The sequence below is a fragment of the Mustela putorius genome, unplaced genomic scaffold (assembly GCF_011764305.1).
Source record: "Mustela putorius furo isolate JIRA1106 unplaced genomic scaffold, ASM1176430v1.1 tig00003858_pilon_pilon_pilon, whole genome shotgun sequence".
Taxonomy (NCBI): Eukaryota; Metazoa; Chordata; class Mammalia; order Carnivora; family Mustelidae; genus Mustela; species Mustela putorius.
Window position 1 is genome coordinate 40978169 of NW_025422010.1, and position 19592 is coordinate 40997760.

Sequence of the window (19592 nt, forward strand, 5' to 3'; positions counted from 1 at the left end):
CCTGGAGATGGGCACTGTGGTTTTGATTTGCATTTCCCTGAGAGCTAATGACGTCAAGCATCTTTCTCTTGGCATTCACTTTCAAATGTCACAGTGGCGGTGGTCCATCAAAAAGGAACATGGTTGGTCCAGGAATACCGATCTTTGGCAAATATGGGTGTATGAGGAAGGTGTATTTGGAAAGCCAAATACCATTTGCAATAAGAAATCTACATTAAGAGGTACATAGTATTTCCAGTGATCAATCTAATGATCTATATTTCTGGGTTATCTACTACTCTGAACAGTTAGTTACATGTATGATTAGCTAGAACAGAAGCTTCTTTATCTGGGAGTTTAATAACAGAAAGATTTAAACAACAGAATTATTGCAAAAGCCAGTTCCCAGTCTCAAATAAAAGCCCCTGCCACCAATGTTAATTCATTTAAAAATAACTTAGATTATCATAACTACAGAATGCTTTAGTATAAACTGTGTAGAAAAGCTGACAATGTAATCTGACAGGCTGTGACATTCAAGGGTCCAGTCCTTAAGACTGCAGACAGCATGGAACGGAGCAAACCAGACAATGACAATGACACCGCGGCTACTTCACTGCTAACCTAATTAGTTCTGGTGGATTATACATTTTATCACGGAACAACTGTTTTAAAGCTTTGACATGTGTAATACTCATTACATGCTAAAACTTTTTCTCCACTGTGTCTGTGGAGTGGATAGCTAAAAATGAGAAATTAATTGAATTAGGTCAGGTACAAGGTATTTTATGTGAACAATCTACTATCACTCAGAACTCACAATCTAGTTAAAGGAGCACTGAAAATCTGATCCTCATTCTCCAAATTTCTCAGAAAATCTGTTAGTGGGCTCATTTTGGTTTTTCATCACAAAGACATTTATTCATTGGGTAACTAAAACTCTGACCAGAAGCACAGAAGACTTAAACAGAAAACTGCGAGACTGCTCTCAAATTTTCATTTAATCTAATGAGAGAAAATTATTATCAATTATTCTGCAGAGTAGCATGTGTAACTTTTTCACTGACAACAGGGCCCTCCTTTGGAAGGTTCGAATACAATTACATCAATACGGAAAGTTCTTTCTGTGATGTATGTCCCAACTTCTCCACACTGACGAGTCACCAATAATTCTCGTGGGTTTTAAGCAGGGCAAAAAATGTGTATCTCATCACTGAGGAATTTTGAAAAATAAGTTTTACCTGTATCCATACTTTGGTTCAACTGCTGATCACTTGTTTCTCCATCCTCACTGATATATCCAGGAGGTGGTGTTTCTACAAAAGTTTAGAACAAATAAGCACAGCTGCAAATGAAATCTCACCACCTTTCTCCTAGCTACCAAAGATAACCAAAGAATCACTCTAAATAATAAATATGAAAATTATGTAACGTTATTATAAAACATAGTATTTGGTATTGAGGACGTATGATTCAGGTTCTGATCCAAATCTTACAGGTGAATCCTTAAAGCCTACTTGTAATATAACCAAGCTCTCTAGGCATATTTTCTTAGCTATTATTTACATATCTGGCTCATTCCCATATGTATATTTTCTGGGGCAAGAGCCAAAAATAGAACTTCCAAGATGCCTCAGTTCTGAATCAGTATGCTTCAAAGACATAAAGACATTAGTACCTACTTTTCTTTTCTTTCTTTCTTTTTTTTTTTTTAAACTAATGGCCATCATGGATAGGTACATCTAAGAGATGATTAAAGAACACACAACACACATGAGATTTCAGATTACATGATAATATGGGCTTACATTAGGTTCTATGGGGCAAAATAAGGTAATACGTTTCAGGACAGGACAGGCTTAAATTCCACCTAAAAAGTACATTTCTCCATGGATTTCTAACCAGTAAATTGTGAGTGTTTGAGACAGAAATTTAAATTCAAACACAGACTATTGCACAAACCTGAAGCAAAATACTCCCTGAAAAGAAGATTCTACTGTGCCATTTCCAACATGTTTAATGAACAAAATGTTTATATTCAAGAGGCATGTGAATAGCTGAGTAAGCTTCATATAAAATAAATACATGTATATAATTTTACCAGTTATAATTTCAAGGAAGAAAATTAAGTTTAAGTGACTATCAATAGTTTAATATTTTCATGGCTGGGCAGTTTGAAGCAATTTGAGGTACTGTAATTACCAAAAGGGAGAGGGAGAAATGTGGGTAAAAGGGCTCATCCACTGAACCCTCACACTCCCCCTTCAATAAGCTAAGTACACATCTGAACTTAAGCAGAGAATTCTTCATTTAGTGCCAGTACCCCAAGATTGTTACGATGAAATTCTAAGAATAAAATACCTTCTACACTCAAACAACAAAGAACACAAAAACAAGATCAGTATACTATCTTAAAGGTTAAAAGCTAACAAAATTGAACAGGGCTATATTTTGTCAGTTTAACCACCCATGTCTTAAAGAGGAAGAAATGCTGAACTTCATTTTAAAATAGTTTATCCTGTTTTACTTTTCTCCATTATTACCTTAAAATAATAAATAATAAAGCTATTAAGCATTTTGGAGAAAATACTAAAATTTCTTTTGAAGTGGAACAAAAAGTGAGCCCTTAGCTTTCACTGTCAGCTGGCACCGGGTAAAGCCCCATTGTCCAGAAAAGCAAATAGGTGTGACCAAGCTTTTGATTTTCCACTTTGTAAAATAAACCAAATCTAAACAAATAAAGAAAGGAAAATAAACCCAAACATCTCCGTAAGTAAAAGCCACTAGTCACTTTGATTAACATCCTTCCAAATAATTATTGGGGAGGTGTCTTAGAAGACTGTATGCTTACACCTCGGTTTCCTGGTATTGTTGAGTAATACAAATTCCCACATCAAGGACTAAAATGCACCCCCTCCCTACAACATACACACATAACCACCTCCAGCTAAGTCTTCTCCCCAGCAAGGGCCTTTTCCAGTCCTGACCCCACTAGTCCTCATACTCCATCTGCTCTGCACTATCCTCTCCTAACTTCTCAAAAAGGTCGCTTCCGAACAACCTAAAAAGAAGCCTTAAACACTCTTTTGGAATAAAATAATAGCTTAAAAAGTGCATATTAAACCAATCAGGAAACACTTTCTACCTTTAAAATAAGCGATTTTTAAAAAGTCCTTGCTTTTCTTGGGTTTTTTAAATTGTCTTCAATGAACAAGCATTATTTCCGTGAGACACATTAAAGAAATCTTATTTAAATGTACTTGAAACTAAGTTCCTTACATATTTTCTGTTGCATGAAAAAAAAAAAAACAAGTCAGAGCGGAGTAGAGAAATATTACAAAAGGAGAAAAAAACTGAGACACTAAAATATCCAATGTATAGCTCAATCCTCATCCTAGTATTGTATCTTTAGTTTCTGCTAGGGAAAAACCCAAAAAACAAAAAAGGGAAATACAAATAAAGAAAGTAAGAAAGTATTAGTTGTTCTTTTTAAAAAAAAAAATAGTGAAAACTAAAACTGCATCAGGGAATACTACTAGATTACATAATATAGTAATTAGAGCCATATATAATACAGTAATTCGAGAACCATGTGGTTAAATTCATTTATCTTTCAGCAGAGGTTACTGAAGCCCAGATGAAAAAACTAAATTAGAGGAGTTATGATTTTCAGTACCGCAGTGTTGCTATGTCTTAGAAATCAAATACTGTATCTCCTACAGAAATATTACATTTCTTTCCAACATTATCAAACTATTTATGAAAATTATTATGTCACTTGTTTCAGGAACACTTTTTTCTTCTACGACTTATTTTGCTTACATTCTGTATCTCTCTTAGCTTCAACAACTAAGACAAACTTACTAAGATCTTTTCTGTTCTGCTTCTCACAGTACTTTGATTAAAGCCACTGCAAAAGAAAATGAAATATAACGTAAAACTTTTCTCCAGACAAAAGCGTTTGAAGTACGAGGCTTACACATGTCACAAAATCATCAACCCGCAAAGCAGATTTGTCTATTCAAAATTCAGAAGCCTTTTTTTAAAAGGCAAACAACAATTCATGAACACTTGAATGTTTAGGAACAAAATTTGTATCTATCCCATTTTTTAGGAGATTCAGAAGGCAAAAATACCTGGGATATAATTACTCTGTGGCTCAATTCCCGCTGGGAAATTAGTGTTTTCTGGAATGGAGTGGGTATAATCGTCCAGAGGAGGCAGCTCTGTTAGGATCTCAGTGTGCCGCGGCACCAGTACGGGAGGCAGAACTGGAAGAGGCAGAGAGATCCAGGTTAACAGCAAGGAAGCAAGGACTGGCACTGGGGGAGGGGCACACACCAGACCTTCTTTGAAAAACTTCACACACATACAAAAAGAAGAGAGTAGCCTGCTTAATTTTTAAAATTTAGGGTTCACCAATTTGGCATTATACTAGCTGAGAAACTGACAAATCCGATTGGTTTTAACTTGCCATGTAGTCCAAAATCCAAATTTCCAAGTTCCAATTTATCCTGTACTCTGAGGAACAAGGGCATTCTGGTAATACTATATTACCGTGACAGTTCATAAATTCCCATTGGAAAAGGTGCAGAAAGATCTGTGAAGTCAGATTTAGGCCATTTCTAAAAATACAGCTGTATACACTCTAAAAGTTTCAAATACACAGCTAAGTAAACTAAAAGTCTTGTTATGAACTTCACTAATCTGCTTAGATGTAATCCAAGCCACTAAAGGACTTCAAAAACATGCTCAAAGAACAAAATGACTGAACACAGCTCAGGCAGTAGACAGGTAAAGATGTCTATCAGTTTAGTTCCAAGCAGTCTATGAATGTGGGGATTAGAATTTCTCAGATCTGTAACTCTTAGGTCAAATAGCATACTCTCCCCCAAGAAACTGACATATCTGACCCTCTAAGGGTTTATTTTTCCCTTTTTAAAACATTTTAAAAGTCCTTTAAATTAGTAGCAAATAATGCTGTATTTGAGGTAATTTATCAGAATTTTACACCAAAGTTTCCCAGAGGCAATTACCTAGGAGTACCTAACATACTTAAGTTCAAGTATTTAATTTAAAACAAGGAAAAAGAGCCCCGATTTTTCTACCTGGTGTCTCAACTCTCTGGTAGTGGTAAGGGTTTACACATACTTCATCCTTTTTAAGATTAAAAGCATATTCGCAGTTTTCGATTGCTTTGAGCTCATGGTGACTGTGAAGGTCAGGCCAGCGCCACAATCGGCAATATATCACGTGTGGCAGTCCTTTCCGATGGGACACTTGTAGACGGCCATCCAGAGACCTGTTGAGAAGCAAGGGGAGAGAAAGGTGGGAACTTTAAAAACAAAACAGGCATAGTCGATTGGGCTAAATTCATACAGTAAGAGCATAAAGAAAGGAATGACAGACATTCAGTTAGTTTTAGTGAGTACAAGGAAGAAAAATGTACTGTTTAATGGGTCTGCTATAAAAGTAAACAGCGGCACTAGCAGGTGTTTCTTATAAATATGTTACATAAATGACTCGATGTCAGCGAGTGGCCAACCACTTGGGAAGAAACTGAGTTTTAAAAAAGGACCATCCTAGTATACTTGAAAAATTTCTGCCAACTTACATCTTGAGTAAATCAAACTCTTAATTAGGGATGCTTTGGAGGGCATTAATACTGTAGGTGACTGAATTATCAAAAAAAGGAACTAGTGTGAAAAATGGTAAGTACCAACAATGATGTAAAGTAACTTACTCAAACTAATGTTAGCTCATTACCCAGTTGTGACTGTTCTGAGTACCGAGGTGTAGTTCTAGAGCTCACACAGTAATGTAGATGGTGATGAAATACAATGAGATGAAATGGACAAATACCAATATGTTCCAAAAGAGAATAAGGTGATTTTAAAAAAAAATAGAGAGAACATAAAATGAGTTAGCCTAGCGTTAACTGTGATATAAGGGGGTCGGTAAATAACTATGTATTTATTAGTATAAAGAAGATGAGATTTAGATGATAGCAAGAAATTTAGCAAAAACTGGTTATAGATCTACTTGAAAATTAGGCCAACAACAGATTATAATCTAATCTCAAACTCAAATGAGAATATAGGTATCAAAGTTCCTATTCTTTAGGGGATGCAATAATTTAAAGAAGGTTCAAAACTAAAATTTCATTGATCAAAACATCAGCTGACACATTTAATATATCGTTAATACTGGCAAGCAGGTATTTTAAATGCCATGCCTTATTTACATTAAGGAAACATCCTAGGCAAAATGATACTGAGCAACCCATAACAGGTTTTCCAAAACAGCCCCCCGCCCCAAGATTGCTAGGATTCCATAGAGGGCAGAATATTCACCTGGTTTGTTCAGAGAAGCTGTAAAGGCCTGTTGTATCCCACTGATCTATCGTATTTGGTGTACTCAGTCCCCAAATTTCAGAGCAAGTGCTGTGCATAAATTGAAAAACAAAAAATTGATGTGAACATGGAAGCATGGTTATTCAAAATACCATGATGTAAAACATGGAAAATGTACAGAATACTTCCTTCACCCAGAAAATATATATGTCGCTTCACTTTTTCACGGGCTTTTCGCGCTGGTTTCTATATTTTCCATATGAAGGAAGCCAATAAAATGGAACATGTGACTCCAGGTAAGTTATGATTATGTTTTTAAAATGTGAACACCAATGCTCTCTAGCTTCATGAAATCACACCTATAATGCCCTTTCCAATTTATTCTACTCACGACAAAGGACTAATACCTATGCCATTAGCCTTACTAAGAGTGATTCATTTTATGATCTAGTTTTTTTAAAAAACTTATCTAAAAATAGATGTCAACTGGTCTTTTCAATACAGGAAAAATTTCACTTAAGTTAGATACATACCCGCAGTTAAGATTTTCACATTATTTTTTTGAGATACTTCTTTATTCGGTTTTGCAAATACTACACAGGAAAAGGAAGTGCCTTCTGAAGTCACTCAAACATAGCCTAACACCTTAAAAGCTTTAATTGCTGTGAGGACTAAAGATATGTGAAAGCACCAAATTCTTGAAAGATGATAGGAGTGTATGAAAAATCAGCTAGGTCTAGTTTTCAAAAATCAGTACACCTACAGGACAGAGACCAGGAAGACCTCAAGGGTTTTCTTCCACATCTCATTCCAGAACATGGGCAGCCCAGAGAAAATTCTACCTGCTTCCCCACCATGACTTTATTTCACAGTCACTTCTCATGGGGAAAGACACATGGGGAAAGGGAAGAAGGGCTTCAAAGGCCATCTGGACTTCTGCCTGTCGACAGGTCTCTGGTCCTAAGTTGTGCTTCTTATAGTTAGAGTCAAAAGGTAATTTCTGAAACAAACTCAAACTCCATGTCTCATATATTACAGAATCACCAAAATTTCAAAGAGGAAAAACCATTTTAAAACAATTTTTAGAAATAAAATCAAATAATTTATTAACTGCTTAAACAAGGTGATGTACACATTGCTAATAAGCTAACTGAGACAACATTTCAAAGGACACTGGTAGAAAGCGCTGTCTTCCGTGGCCTGGTAACAAGCCTGGCAGGGACTGCGGGGCTGCCGGCCTCTTGCAGAGCCAGCAGAGCCGCTGGACCACATTTCATGCCATGCCCTGGGGGCTAAAGCAGCCACACTGGACGGTTTTTACAAATGCATTTGCAGACACTACCCAGCACCCTTTTAAGGTATTTTATAGATTCTCTTGCTTTTTAAGCTGTAGAAATCTTTCAATTCCCAAACAACCAAAGTTGGAAAAAGTCAAGAAACTGGAAGATAATGTAAACTTTTTCTTTTTTCTCCGAAGATGTACTGTAAAAAATCCATGACAGACAGTTTTCTTTCTTTCTTTTTTTTTTTTAAAGATTTAATTTATTCATCTGGCAGAGAGAGAGACAGAACATTAGCAGGGGGAGCAGCAGGCAGAGGGAGAGGGAGAAGCAGGCCCACCGCTTCAGGGAGGGAGAAGCAGGGAGCCTGATGTGGTACTTGACCCCAGGGTCCTAGAATCATGACCTGAGCCAAAGGCAGATGCTTAACCGACTGAGCCACCTAGGCGCCCCACTTGGTTCTTTTATTTTACTTAAGATATTTATCAAATACCTACTGAAGAAAACACAGAGCACCAAGTTGTCTAAATCACAATAAAATCAACTACATTCTAGAGTGTTATGAATCTGAATTTAAACCTCGAAAGGGAAAGTATACAGCTTACTCTTCATCCTTGAAATGATTAAGAAAAGATTAGATTAGAAGCTATTCTGCTCTTTTAAGAGTTTAATGAAGATCTCACCCAAGTGTTTCTGACACAGACACAGAACCAGAATCTAAAAGAAAGCGCAAAGAGCTTAACCTGGGCTTGAATCAAGCCCTGAAATAAATCAGAAAATAATGAACAGTCGTTTTTCAGAACATGCAGTCAATTTGGAGGCAGGCCGACCTAGATCACTGCACCGCACCCCCCAACTCAGCCACATTCCAACTTCCATCATAAGGTATGGATAAGCCTTAGTCCTACTGTTTACTGTAACATCGCTAATTGGAAGGTTTACTTCAAAATATTAAATTTGCTTCTAGCTAGTAAAATTTTTCCTTGTTTATATAAGAAATCAATTCATATAATAATTTATGTAAGAATTAATTTATAACAAAACACACAAAGCACCTGGAATAAAAGTATGTATAAATGTGTCAAAACTACACAAAGAAACATTTTAATTATTACTAAAGGACATAAAGGCAAAGTAACCAAAGAGAAAAGCATCTATCTTCCTATTCAGGAAGGTATCATAGTGATGTCAATTCCGCCAAAGTAAAATCTCAGACAAAATTACTCCAAATATAACATACCAAACTAAGTAAGAATGACAAGAAAAATTCAACAAAGAAGAGTAGAGAATGGCCCTACCAAATTCTGAAACACGTTACAAATTCTCAGTAGAAACAGTATGTAGTTAGCAAGAGGACACAAACAAAACAGAGGTCCTACCTGTAGGGCAGCCTCAATTAAGCAAACCTTCCTTCAGGTAAAAATGACAGCCCCTGAACAAGATATAATAAAATCAACCACGTGAAAACAGTGGAGAGAGACCAAAAGGACAAAAGTCAAAAGGAAGTCAACCTTTGAAAGGGGGCAACTCTACTGGATGAGCTGCATTTAGGTGGCTTTGTAACTAAGCACAGCGCACAGTGTGAGCTAGGCAGGACATCTAGACCTTAAGCAGAGAACGAACTGCAATTTTACCTACGGGCACAAATAATCAGAGAATGGATATGGGGCTCCAAGAATGGCTGGCAAGAGAAGGGGGAAAATCTGGTAAAGAAGGAACCACAGGGGGATAAATAGCAAAATATGAGTATGAACTCTGCCCAAATCCCTGGCTGACCTCTCAACTACAAATGTGGGAGAGACATACCACCTGCTGAAAACTAGCACTCAGGCATCTAAAAGAACCAAGTCCTGAAATCCCAGCTGTTGTTTACATCAGAGGCAAACCAGAGTTTGAGGCCAACTGAAACAAACTGCTGGAACAAAAATCAACTCTTCAGAGGAAGATAACAGAATTTAGAGTCTCTACAATGTTTCATCCCAAATATCCAAGTACAAAAGCACGAATTACTAAACATATCAAGAAACAGGAAAATGTTAGCTCCTAGTCAACAGAAAGAACAGCCAGTAGAAACAAATCCCCCCAATGAACCAACAGACAAGGATTTTAAAGTAACTACTATGAATACGCACATGGACTTAATGAACGATGGCAATCTCAGCTGATTAGTGGAAACTATAAAAATGAATCAAATGTAAATTCTAGAACTGAAAATTAAAAAATCAGAAATTAAAAAGTTGACCTAATGGTTGGGGAAGACAGAAAAGTCAGTCTGAAGATGAGTCAAGAGAAATCACCTAATCAGAAGAAACAAAGTGAAAAAGTGTGAATAACAAAATGAACAATCTCAATAACAACAATGTGCAGTTGGAGAGGAAGCAAGAACAAACCAGAACCAATGTCTGAAACAGTAATGGCTGAAACATTGTCAACCTCAGCTGAAACTAAACTCATACTTCAAAGAAACTCAGTTAATACCAAGCAGTTTAAATACAAAGAAAATCACACTTGGGCATATCATTGTCAAAATAGTAAAGCCAAAAGGTGAAAAGAAAATCTTCAAAGTGGGGAGAACTACAAAAACTCTTGGCACAAAGGACTCCATCTAAACCCAAGACTTGAATAAGCTTTAGCATGGCTTCTTGGAGCCTAAGGTCAAGTCCCTGGTAGGATCCAGACCCTTTTGAGTTCCTGTGGGGGATGGGGGAGAGGTCAAGATGGCCCAAAGAATTTACCATTTGTTCCTGCCAACACCTGTCAATATAGACCCCTGACCTCCTTTTCTTAGAGCATTTATTTTAAAAACTTGTACTTGTAAATCCTTCTCCAGACTCTGTGTCTCCTACAGCCCAAGAGTCTTTCTCAAGAACCTGAAATCTAGGGGCGCCTGGGGGGCTCAGTGCGTTAAGCCTCTGCCTTCGGCTCTCTGCTCAGCGGGGAGCCTGCTTCCCCCTCTATCTCTGCCTGCTGCTCTGCCCACTTATGACCTCTCTCTGTCAAATAAATAAATAAAATCTTTAAAAAAAAAAAAAAAGAACCTGAAATCTATTCCTTCGAAATGTAATCAGTCATAGAAAGGTCAGATCTGTTTCCCAGACTGCCCTCAGAGGGAGGGTAGAGGCCTAACTTGGAGAAATACCATTTAGCAGACACATATGGCCCAATCACACTGATACTGACCAATCCTCTTACCCCCTTTCTTTTTTGGCTAATTTTTCACTCTCCTGACTCTGCTCAAGCCTCTACTCATTCCCCCAGCTCCACCCTCACCTTCTCCCAGTTAACCTCTATGCAAACTGAAAATGAGCTCAGCTCTTCTACCACCGTGATTACTGAATAAAGTCTGTTTTTAACCAACTTTATTTTTTTTTAAAGATTTTATTTATTTATTTGATAGAGATTACAAGTAGTCAGAGAGGCAGGCAGAGAGAGAGGAGGAAGCAGGTTCCCTGTTTTTACCAACTTTAATCAATATCTGGCTTTACCTTTCACAGCAGTAAGACAGAACAATCTACATATGTAGAGGAATGAACACATGAGCAACAATGTCTCAACAGAAATAGTACAAGCCAGAAGACAATGGAACACCTTTAAAGAGCTGAAGGGGGGGGGAACAAACTCAACCTAAAATCTATATCCAATAAGAAATATCCTTCACATAAGTCAAAACAAAGCCATGTTCAGGAAAACAAACACTGAGAATTAATTTGTAGCAAACTCTGCCCAAAGAAATGCTGAAGGAAAAGTTCTTCAGGGTAAAAAGAAACAGCAACAGATGAAAACTCTAAAGTCACTGAAAAAAAATTAAGAGAACTAGAAAGTATTAAGTATGCAGGTAAATGTAAAAGACAGTATCTTTTTCTTAATTTCTACAAAAAGAAGGAGATGGCCAATTATAGCTAAAATGATAACTCTAAAAGTATTTAGATACAATTTGTATGACAACAGCCAATAGAAACAAAAGGAGGTGTTAAAAACAGCTACACTGTTGCAAAGTTAAGGATTCATAGAGTCATCTGGCAAGCAACCTCTGCCCAAAAAAAGGAGGGACACAGCAAAAAAAAAGCTTACAGAAAATTAAAATGAAACACTAAAAAATAATTAACCCCAAAGCTAGGAAAGAAAAGGAGGAAGAAAAATCAGATGGCAAAAGAAAACAGAATAAAGTGTAAAGAGTAAAACAAAGGTAAGTTCAACCACGTTAATAATAACATTATACATAAATACACTACATATTCCAGTAAGTGGTAGAGACTTGTCAGAATGAATACAAGATGTAAAACAGTTCCAAAAAAGATGTACTTCAAGCATAATATATTTATTAGCTGAAAATATAAGAATGGAAATACACAGTTCATATAAGCAATAACCTTAATAAAACCCAATACCAGAAACAATAAGGCTTTAAGACTATTACCAGAGATAAAGAGACATTTCCTAAGAAAGTCAATTCATCAGAAAATATTAACCATCCAGTATACATCTAAAAATACAGCTTCAAAAGACATTAAACAAAAGCTAACAGAGCTAAAGGAAGAAATGAATACATCAATAATCAGAAACTTCAGTAACTCTTTGAATAGTTAGACTGCAAACAAAACAAAACAAAACCATGTATCACAGAAGAGCTGTACAATACTATTAACCACTCAACCTGACATAAACAGAATCCTTTTCAAGTATACAGGGAACATTAAGAAAAAGAGAAAATATATTGGGGCCATAAAAAAAGGGTCAATAAATTTTAAAACTCTGAATTCTTACAGATTATGTTCCTTGGCCAGAAGACAATTAAATTAGAAACCAATGACTGAAAGATTCTTTAAAAAATCCCAAATATTTAGAAATTAACAACACATTTCTAAGTAACTCATGGGTCAAAGAAGAAATCACAAAATAAATACGGAAACACTTTACATGATAATGAATCTACAGTATAAGAAGCTGGGGAAGGGGTGCTAAATCTAAACCAGTGCTTAAAGGAAAATTTATTGCTTAACAACTATGTCAGAAGAAAGACTTTAATGACTTGACAATGATATGATTTCTTATTAACATTGTACTGGAGGTCCTAGCCAATGTAATATGGCAAGAAAAAACAAAAACAAAAACAAAAACAAAAAAAACAAAATACTGGTAAGGGAAGAAATGAAATAACTTTTTTTGAAAAAAGCCAAACTCAAAGAAAGAGAGAGTAGAATGTTGTTTAACAGACCCTTGCAGGTAGGAAAAACCGGCATATGCTGGTCAAAGAATACAAACTTTCAGCTATACAATGAATAAATTCTGGGGAGCTAATGTATAACATGGTGACTATAACTAACAATACTATAGTATGTACTGGAAAGTTGTTAAAAGAATAGATCTCAAAAAGTTCTCTCTCCCCACACAGAAAAGGTTATATGACAGGATGGAGATGTTAACTAACTTTACTGTGGTAATCATTTTGCAATATATGCATATCAAATCATCACACTGTACATGTTAAATTTACATATTATATTGGCAATAATCTCAAGAAAGCTGTAACAAAAGCCCTGCTTTTTTGGACAATAATATAATTGTTTATATAGAAAATCACTGAAGCAACTTCTTGAATTCATCAGTATATTTAGCAATGCTCAGGCTATAACAACAACTTATAAGAATCCATTACATTTCTATATACTAGCAATAAACAATTCAAAAATTAAAATTTTAAACTGCATTTACGATAGTGTCAAAAAACCAAAATATTTAGACAAAAGGTTTAAACTAAGATATGTAAGGCCTGTATACACTAACATCTAAAAACTGTGCTGAAAGATATTAAATATACATAAGTATACAAAGAGATTCACTGTATCTAAAGATTACACGACTTAAGATTTCCATCTTCCCTAATAATATTTGGTCTATTTTTTTTTTTTCCAAATCCATTGCAATCATGATTTCAGCAAGGTATTTTTGTAACAACTGACAAGCTGATTAGAAATACAAAGGATCCTGAATAGCAAAACAATCTTGAAAAAGAAGAATTAACACAGATGAGATGTATTTATCAGAAATACTTAGCTGGCTAAAAGAAGCTGAACATAAAAGACTAGGAACTGAATGATTCCATTCACTTGAAGTTCTAGAAGGGGAAAAAAATTCAAAGCAAAAAAAAAAAAAAATTCAAACAGTGATTGCCTCAAAAACCTTTAAGAAAGAGTAGGTAAGAATGTTCTGGATGATAAAAATGTTCTACTATCTTGATACACTGTAAATGTATTTGTCAAATATCACTGAATAAGATGATATTTGAGCACTCACAATTTAGGTACTTTGCCATTTGGAAACTGTACCTAAAAAAAACTAACAACAACAACAACAACAAAAACCAAGGGGAAAAACAAAACAAAAGAACTCAACAATTAAAACTCAGAATGGAAATCAGCAACAAAAAAATATTCATATAGTAATTCAGTATATGATAAGGCTCTCTATGAGCTGATAGGGAAAAATCTCTAAAAATCATATTAAGTGAAAAACGTGAGCACAGTTTTTATAGTAAACTACTCTCTTAAAAAAATAGAAATATCCACGTATATGTGTATGAGTCAGGAAACACACACATACACACACACCATGAACAGAGGTTATTATCTGAGGTGAGGAGGAGGAGGGACAGAAGACTTTTCAATACAAGTCAAGTCATCTTGACATTTCTATAAAAAGATAGGCTTCTAACCTTAGATAACTAAGCATAATAAGTACAGACTGTTATTTCCCATTCTGCGTCATTTCAACTCACTTTGGCCATTACTGTAGGAGACAATAAAGTGCCAGCCAGAGTCCTTCCTATTCATTCTCTTCTGACACAATGTCTTCTCTCTCTACCACAGGGCTTCGGAACCCATTTTCTTCCACACTCATTTATGTCAACAGTCCCCTCCTAGTCCACCTTTTGACTTAACTTCTAATTCTTTAGGTATGCCTACCAAACCAGGTCAATTTTTAAGACCTAACAATCTAGGGGACTTGAATCAGGAAGTTTTAATCACCCCTTCTTCCTAAAACACTGATTTTCTATAACCACATTTTATTTTGCCCATAAGACCCAGACCTCCCAAAGATGTCTATATACCTACCGACTAGCAACAAGGTACTGATGACTAAGTATTTTTAGAGCATAAAAACTGGATCACAATACTAATCACACTAAAACATCTATTTCAAGTAACAGTGCAGAAAATGGATCTCTCAGGTTTTCAAGTTTGCCAATAAGGAATGGCAAGTTACAATTTCAAGTATGGAGAGTTTCTAAGAAATATTAAAAGAAACAAATGCAGGAAAAATGTTAAAGAAATAGCACTGATTTTAACAACTATATAAAAGATCTTGTGTACATTCCCTAGTCCAATAAATCTAGAATGTCACCTATTTAAAATAAATTATTGTGTTAATATAAAAGAAAAAACTTCTAATTTTATTTACAAGATGCACCCCAAAGTGAATATATGCTCTTAGAATCAGTGAAATATATAGTAACAATTACATTCATGTGTTACCTACTACATGTCAGGTACTGTGTGTGACTTTTTATATCATGGACCTTTATAATAACCTGCAAGCTATGTATTATTATTTCATTTTAAATTTAGGAAAACTCAGTCTCAGAGGGAAAATAAAATAATCTTACCAAGCAAGGTCATACACCTAACAAGTGCAGGGCCAGGATCCGAATCCACTTCTTATCAAACAATGCTTTCTACTCTGCCAAGAGCTTTCTGAGCTTTTACTTCAACACCAACTACACCTGCATTTTTATGACTAACGCCTAGGGATCCATGGGCACCTCAAATATAGTACTTTCAAGGGTCTGTCTGGCTCCTACAATAACTTTTTAAGTTACATTTTTATTGTGAGAAAACAGTAACTTACATAACCACATCTCTTGGGTCACTGGGTAAGCGCCAGTCTTTACTGCTTCATCACAGTGGTGTCTGGGCTTGTGTCTGTTACAAACACCTCAGCACCAAGGGTAAGTGCAGAGACTGACTTAACGTGGATATGATGACATCACACCAGAAATGCCAAATGATATCAGGCCCAATATATCTTTTTAATATTTTATTTATTTTTTTGTCAGAGAGAGAGAGTGCACAAGCAGGGTGAGTGGCAGGCAGAAGGAGAAGCAGGTTCCCCTTTGGGCAAGGAGCCTCATGTGAGACTCGATCCCGGAACTCTGATCATGACTTGAGCTGAAGGCAGATGCTCAATGGACAGAGCCACGCAGGCACCCCAGGGTGTGTGCTATTTAAATTATGTTTCATAGTAGTTGTAGAGAAAAGAAGTAGGAGAATTTAGCAAGACAGGACACAGAAAATCATTATTAATAAAGAAAAACAGCATTTGTTAAATTGACATTAGAATTTTCTTGGTTACAGGGCTCAGTATAAATTAGCCTTTTTTGATAAGCTTAAAATTTACACTAAATTAGGTTTCTTTGTTTTTTTATTTATCTGAGAGAGAGAGAGAGAGAATGCACAAGAGAATACAAGCAGAGGGAATGGCAGAGGGAGAGGGACAAGCAGGGTCCTCACTGAGCAGGGAGCCTGGCCCAGACAAGGGGCTTGATCCCAGGACCCTGAGATCATGACCTGAGTCAAAGGCAGACGTTTAACTGACTGAACCACCCAGATGCCTCACTAAATTATGTTTCTACATATTTAAACACTATTAAGGGAAGCCACAAGAAATGTCTGTTCATTATTTAAATGTGAAAAGCATCTACCTGTGCAACATCCAACTGTTTACAAGTAGTAATAACAGAGGATAGGTCTGAGAAGGCTAAACTTGGTGAAATCAACAATATTTCCCAAAGAAAGTACTGAATTTTATTATTATTATTAATATTATGACAGCACTATTCCAAACACTAAGCTCCACAGTTCAATTTGTTTGACCATCTGATTTCAGGACATTCTAAAAACTCCTGAGTACTAAAAAATACCATGTTAATGGTTGAAAACATGAACCTGTCTCATAAATTCTGCCCGATCAAAGCTTGATACTGTTCACTAATGCAATTAACACAGAATATTGCAAACATATGTTGAAACAGAATGTAACAGACCATAAATCATCTGCAATGCTGTCCCTGCATCGACACGCAGACAGTTGAGCAAGCATGTCCATGCAAGAATCTGGTGCCAAGTCCTGCAGGTCTTTGTAGGGAACACAATTTCTTATTTTTTTTTTAAGATTTTATTTATTTATTTGACAGATAGAGACCAGAAGTGGGCAGAGAGGCAGGCAGGGAGAGAGGGGGGGGGAAGCAGGCTCCGAGAGGGAAGCAGGCTCCTGTGAGCAGAGAGCCTGATGTGGGGCTTGATCCCAGGACCCTGAGATCATGGACCTGAACCGAAGGCAGGGGAACACAATTTCTTACAGGCAGATTACCCCCTATCAACTGTGTAACCTTCTTGCTTATACTGATTGAATTGTAAAAAAAAAAAAAAAAAAAATGGGGGGAAAGAGGTTAAAACAGCTATTAAAATCAGGATATTAAAGTGCTGAAAAATTTGTGTGGCATACAATGTATTGGTGATCACTGGACTAGCCAGATGATTAGCTAGTAAACCTAGTAGAAATTCTTGTAGAATTTCCCTAGTCATCACTGTTATTATTAATATCAATAAAATTAACGCATCAAAGCTTTTCTTCATCTAAGAATAAGCTGACCTTTGAAAACTGAAGTTAAAATTTTAAGTCTAGTATACAATTTACCAACTCTATACACGCAGAGGTTATTTTCTACATGCACCTACATTAACATTTTGTACATTTTTCAAAATGACACTATGTTTGTTAATACACTGTCTGCATTAAGGACATGTATATTTATTCCTATACTTGGTATCAGAACACAAAAGAGAAGCGATGAAAACTAACTTCAAGATTTTGATGGCTCATACTACAGATTCCTATAAACTATTAAGTGAGTTTTACTGTTCTTGCCATATCTGCATGATTTACCACAGTTCAACTACTACTGTCAAGTAATAAACCTTACGCTGTTTTACCAATTTATTATTTTTCAATACCTTTTGTCTAAAGAGTGTATTTCTTCTACTAGACAGGAGTAAGAATCCAGCTTGTCACGGTGAAAAAGGTTATAAGGCATGCTGAATACTGAGTAAAATTAAAGGGGTTAACAAATTAGCAGAATGGTATCAACAAAGGAAACTTCACTCGAGGTTCCAGCTCTTGATTACAGATGTACTCAAGAAACATGGCCCTCCACGGAACGACCTGTAACTACCCATCTGTAATTACCTCTCCTTAGAACACAACACCCCTTTCATTTCATATACGACTAGCAAGGACTAACATTTATATTCTAAACAGCTCAGAAATCAAGAACTGATCATTGCAATAAAAAAAAAAAAAGACCACGTGTCTCTATCATTACGCATACTGTATCGGTCTGTGTACTTCATCACCACTATATAGCTAAGGGGTGGGAAGTAGAAAAAAAAGAAAATGCCCACCCCCAGATTAAGTTTTTTCATTTTTGTTTTTGTTTTTTTGTCTTCCTTCTATCAGAAGCTTTAGGAACAACCTTGTCCTTAACAAATTAGCAAAGGGCCCAAATGAACAATTAAGAAATTTTCATTGGCTACAGAAAACTTTAAAAATTGGCAACACTTAGGGGTGCCTTAATTAAGCATCCGACTCTTAATTTCAGCTCAGGTCATGATCTCAGGGATGGAGAAATTGAGCCCTGCATCTGGGTCCGCACTCATCGCAGACAGAGTCTGCTTGAAGATTCTCTCCCTATGCTCTTCCCCACCATGCGCGTGCGCACGTTCTCTCTCAAATAAACCTTAAAAAAAAAAAAAAAAGAAGAAAAAAATCGGCATTTATTTTAAGCATTTGCTATGTACCTGGCCTATTCATTGTGCTTCCCATATACTACCTGATTTATACTCTTACCAACCCTATTAAGTGACTTAACATTACTAGTACTTTCAAACAAAGAAATAAATGTGAGCAGTTAAATAACTCAAAAGGTCACAGAGCTACTGAAGTAAGAGCCAGGACTTACCCCATTTCTGGCTGGCTTAAGAGCCTAAGATACTACTTTTCAGAATGATGGTGTAAATGAATGGTTTCAGACTTTTATATGAGTACTTACTGACTTTATTTTCTCTTCTGTATTCTTAATACTCTGGCATTTGGGACCCTGATGGGGAGGTTGTCCCTCTCAGGGCGAATTCCTAGAGATAGCAAGAGGCTCCCTGGGGAGTGCACCTTTCTCACATAAAAACCAACCACTCTAGAACCCATACCTTTAACTAAACATCATGCCAATATTCCTCCTGCCATAAATCACCCTAGAGTTAGGTACTCAACAAGTAGCAATGACCCCTAGTCCAGAGCCTGCTGAAATTAAACTACCCAATCCAATCTCTCAGCATTATCTACCTGGCATGGCCTGTTCCTTCCCTGGAAAATTCCAATAAAGGTTCTGCGCTGTGCTTGGTCTTGCCCCTCTATTTATTGACCCATCTTATTTTTTGATACATTAAAATTTAAGTTGCAGATTCTTCAGATCTATAGGCACTTAAACATGCATGTATTAACTAGAATTCATTGGTCACTTTTGGGTTTTGTTTTTAAGGTAAAATCTACATAACATGAAGCAAACTTTAATAGGGCCATCTTGTTTTAGGATAACATTGCATTAATGTGGTTGTCAACCCCCAACCCTGTCAAGAAATCCACCCAGAAAACCCATGATGCCCTTTTATCAGTCAATTCCGGCCGGCCCTCCTCCCATCCTCAGAGGCAATCATGGATCTGGTTTTTTTTTCACCATGTTTAATCTCTTTTAGAACTTCATATAAATAGAACCATACACTATATTCTCCTTGGGATCTGGCTTTTTTGACTCAGCATAATGATCCTGAGAGTCACCCATGTGACAGTGGGCCATTCTTTTTGGTGCTAA

The 19592-nt window shown here is 36.3% G+C and overlaps 1 protein-coding gene across 8 annotated transcripts in view; it reads right to left on the reverse strand.

Moving 5' to 3' along the window:
• The window catches only part of SMAD2 (SMAD family member 2), a 75064-nt gene that overhangs the window by 17715 nt on the left and 37757 nt on the right, over nt 1-19592 (reverse strand). For 6 of the 8 annotated variants that reach the window (XM_045065603.1, XM_045065602.1, XM_045065606.1 and 3 more), the window contains 4 exons: nt 6333-6422; nt 5088-5281; nt 4116-4250; nt 1221-1295 (listed from right to left, as the gene is read on the reverse strand). In XM_045065603.1, coding sequence (XP_044921538.1) covers nt 1221-1295; nt 4116-4250; nt 5088-5281; nt 6333-6422 — 494 coding nt within the window. Of the gene's footprint in view, nt 1-1220; nt 1296-3843; nt 3866-4115; nt 4251-5087; nt 5282-6332; nt 6423-19592 lie in introns of those variants that run through there. The other 2 variants (XM_045065604.1, XM_045065608.1) reach the window with 2 other exon arrangements.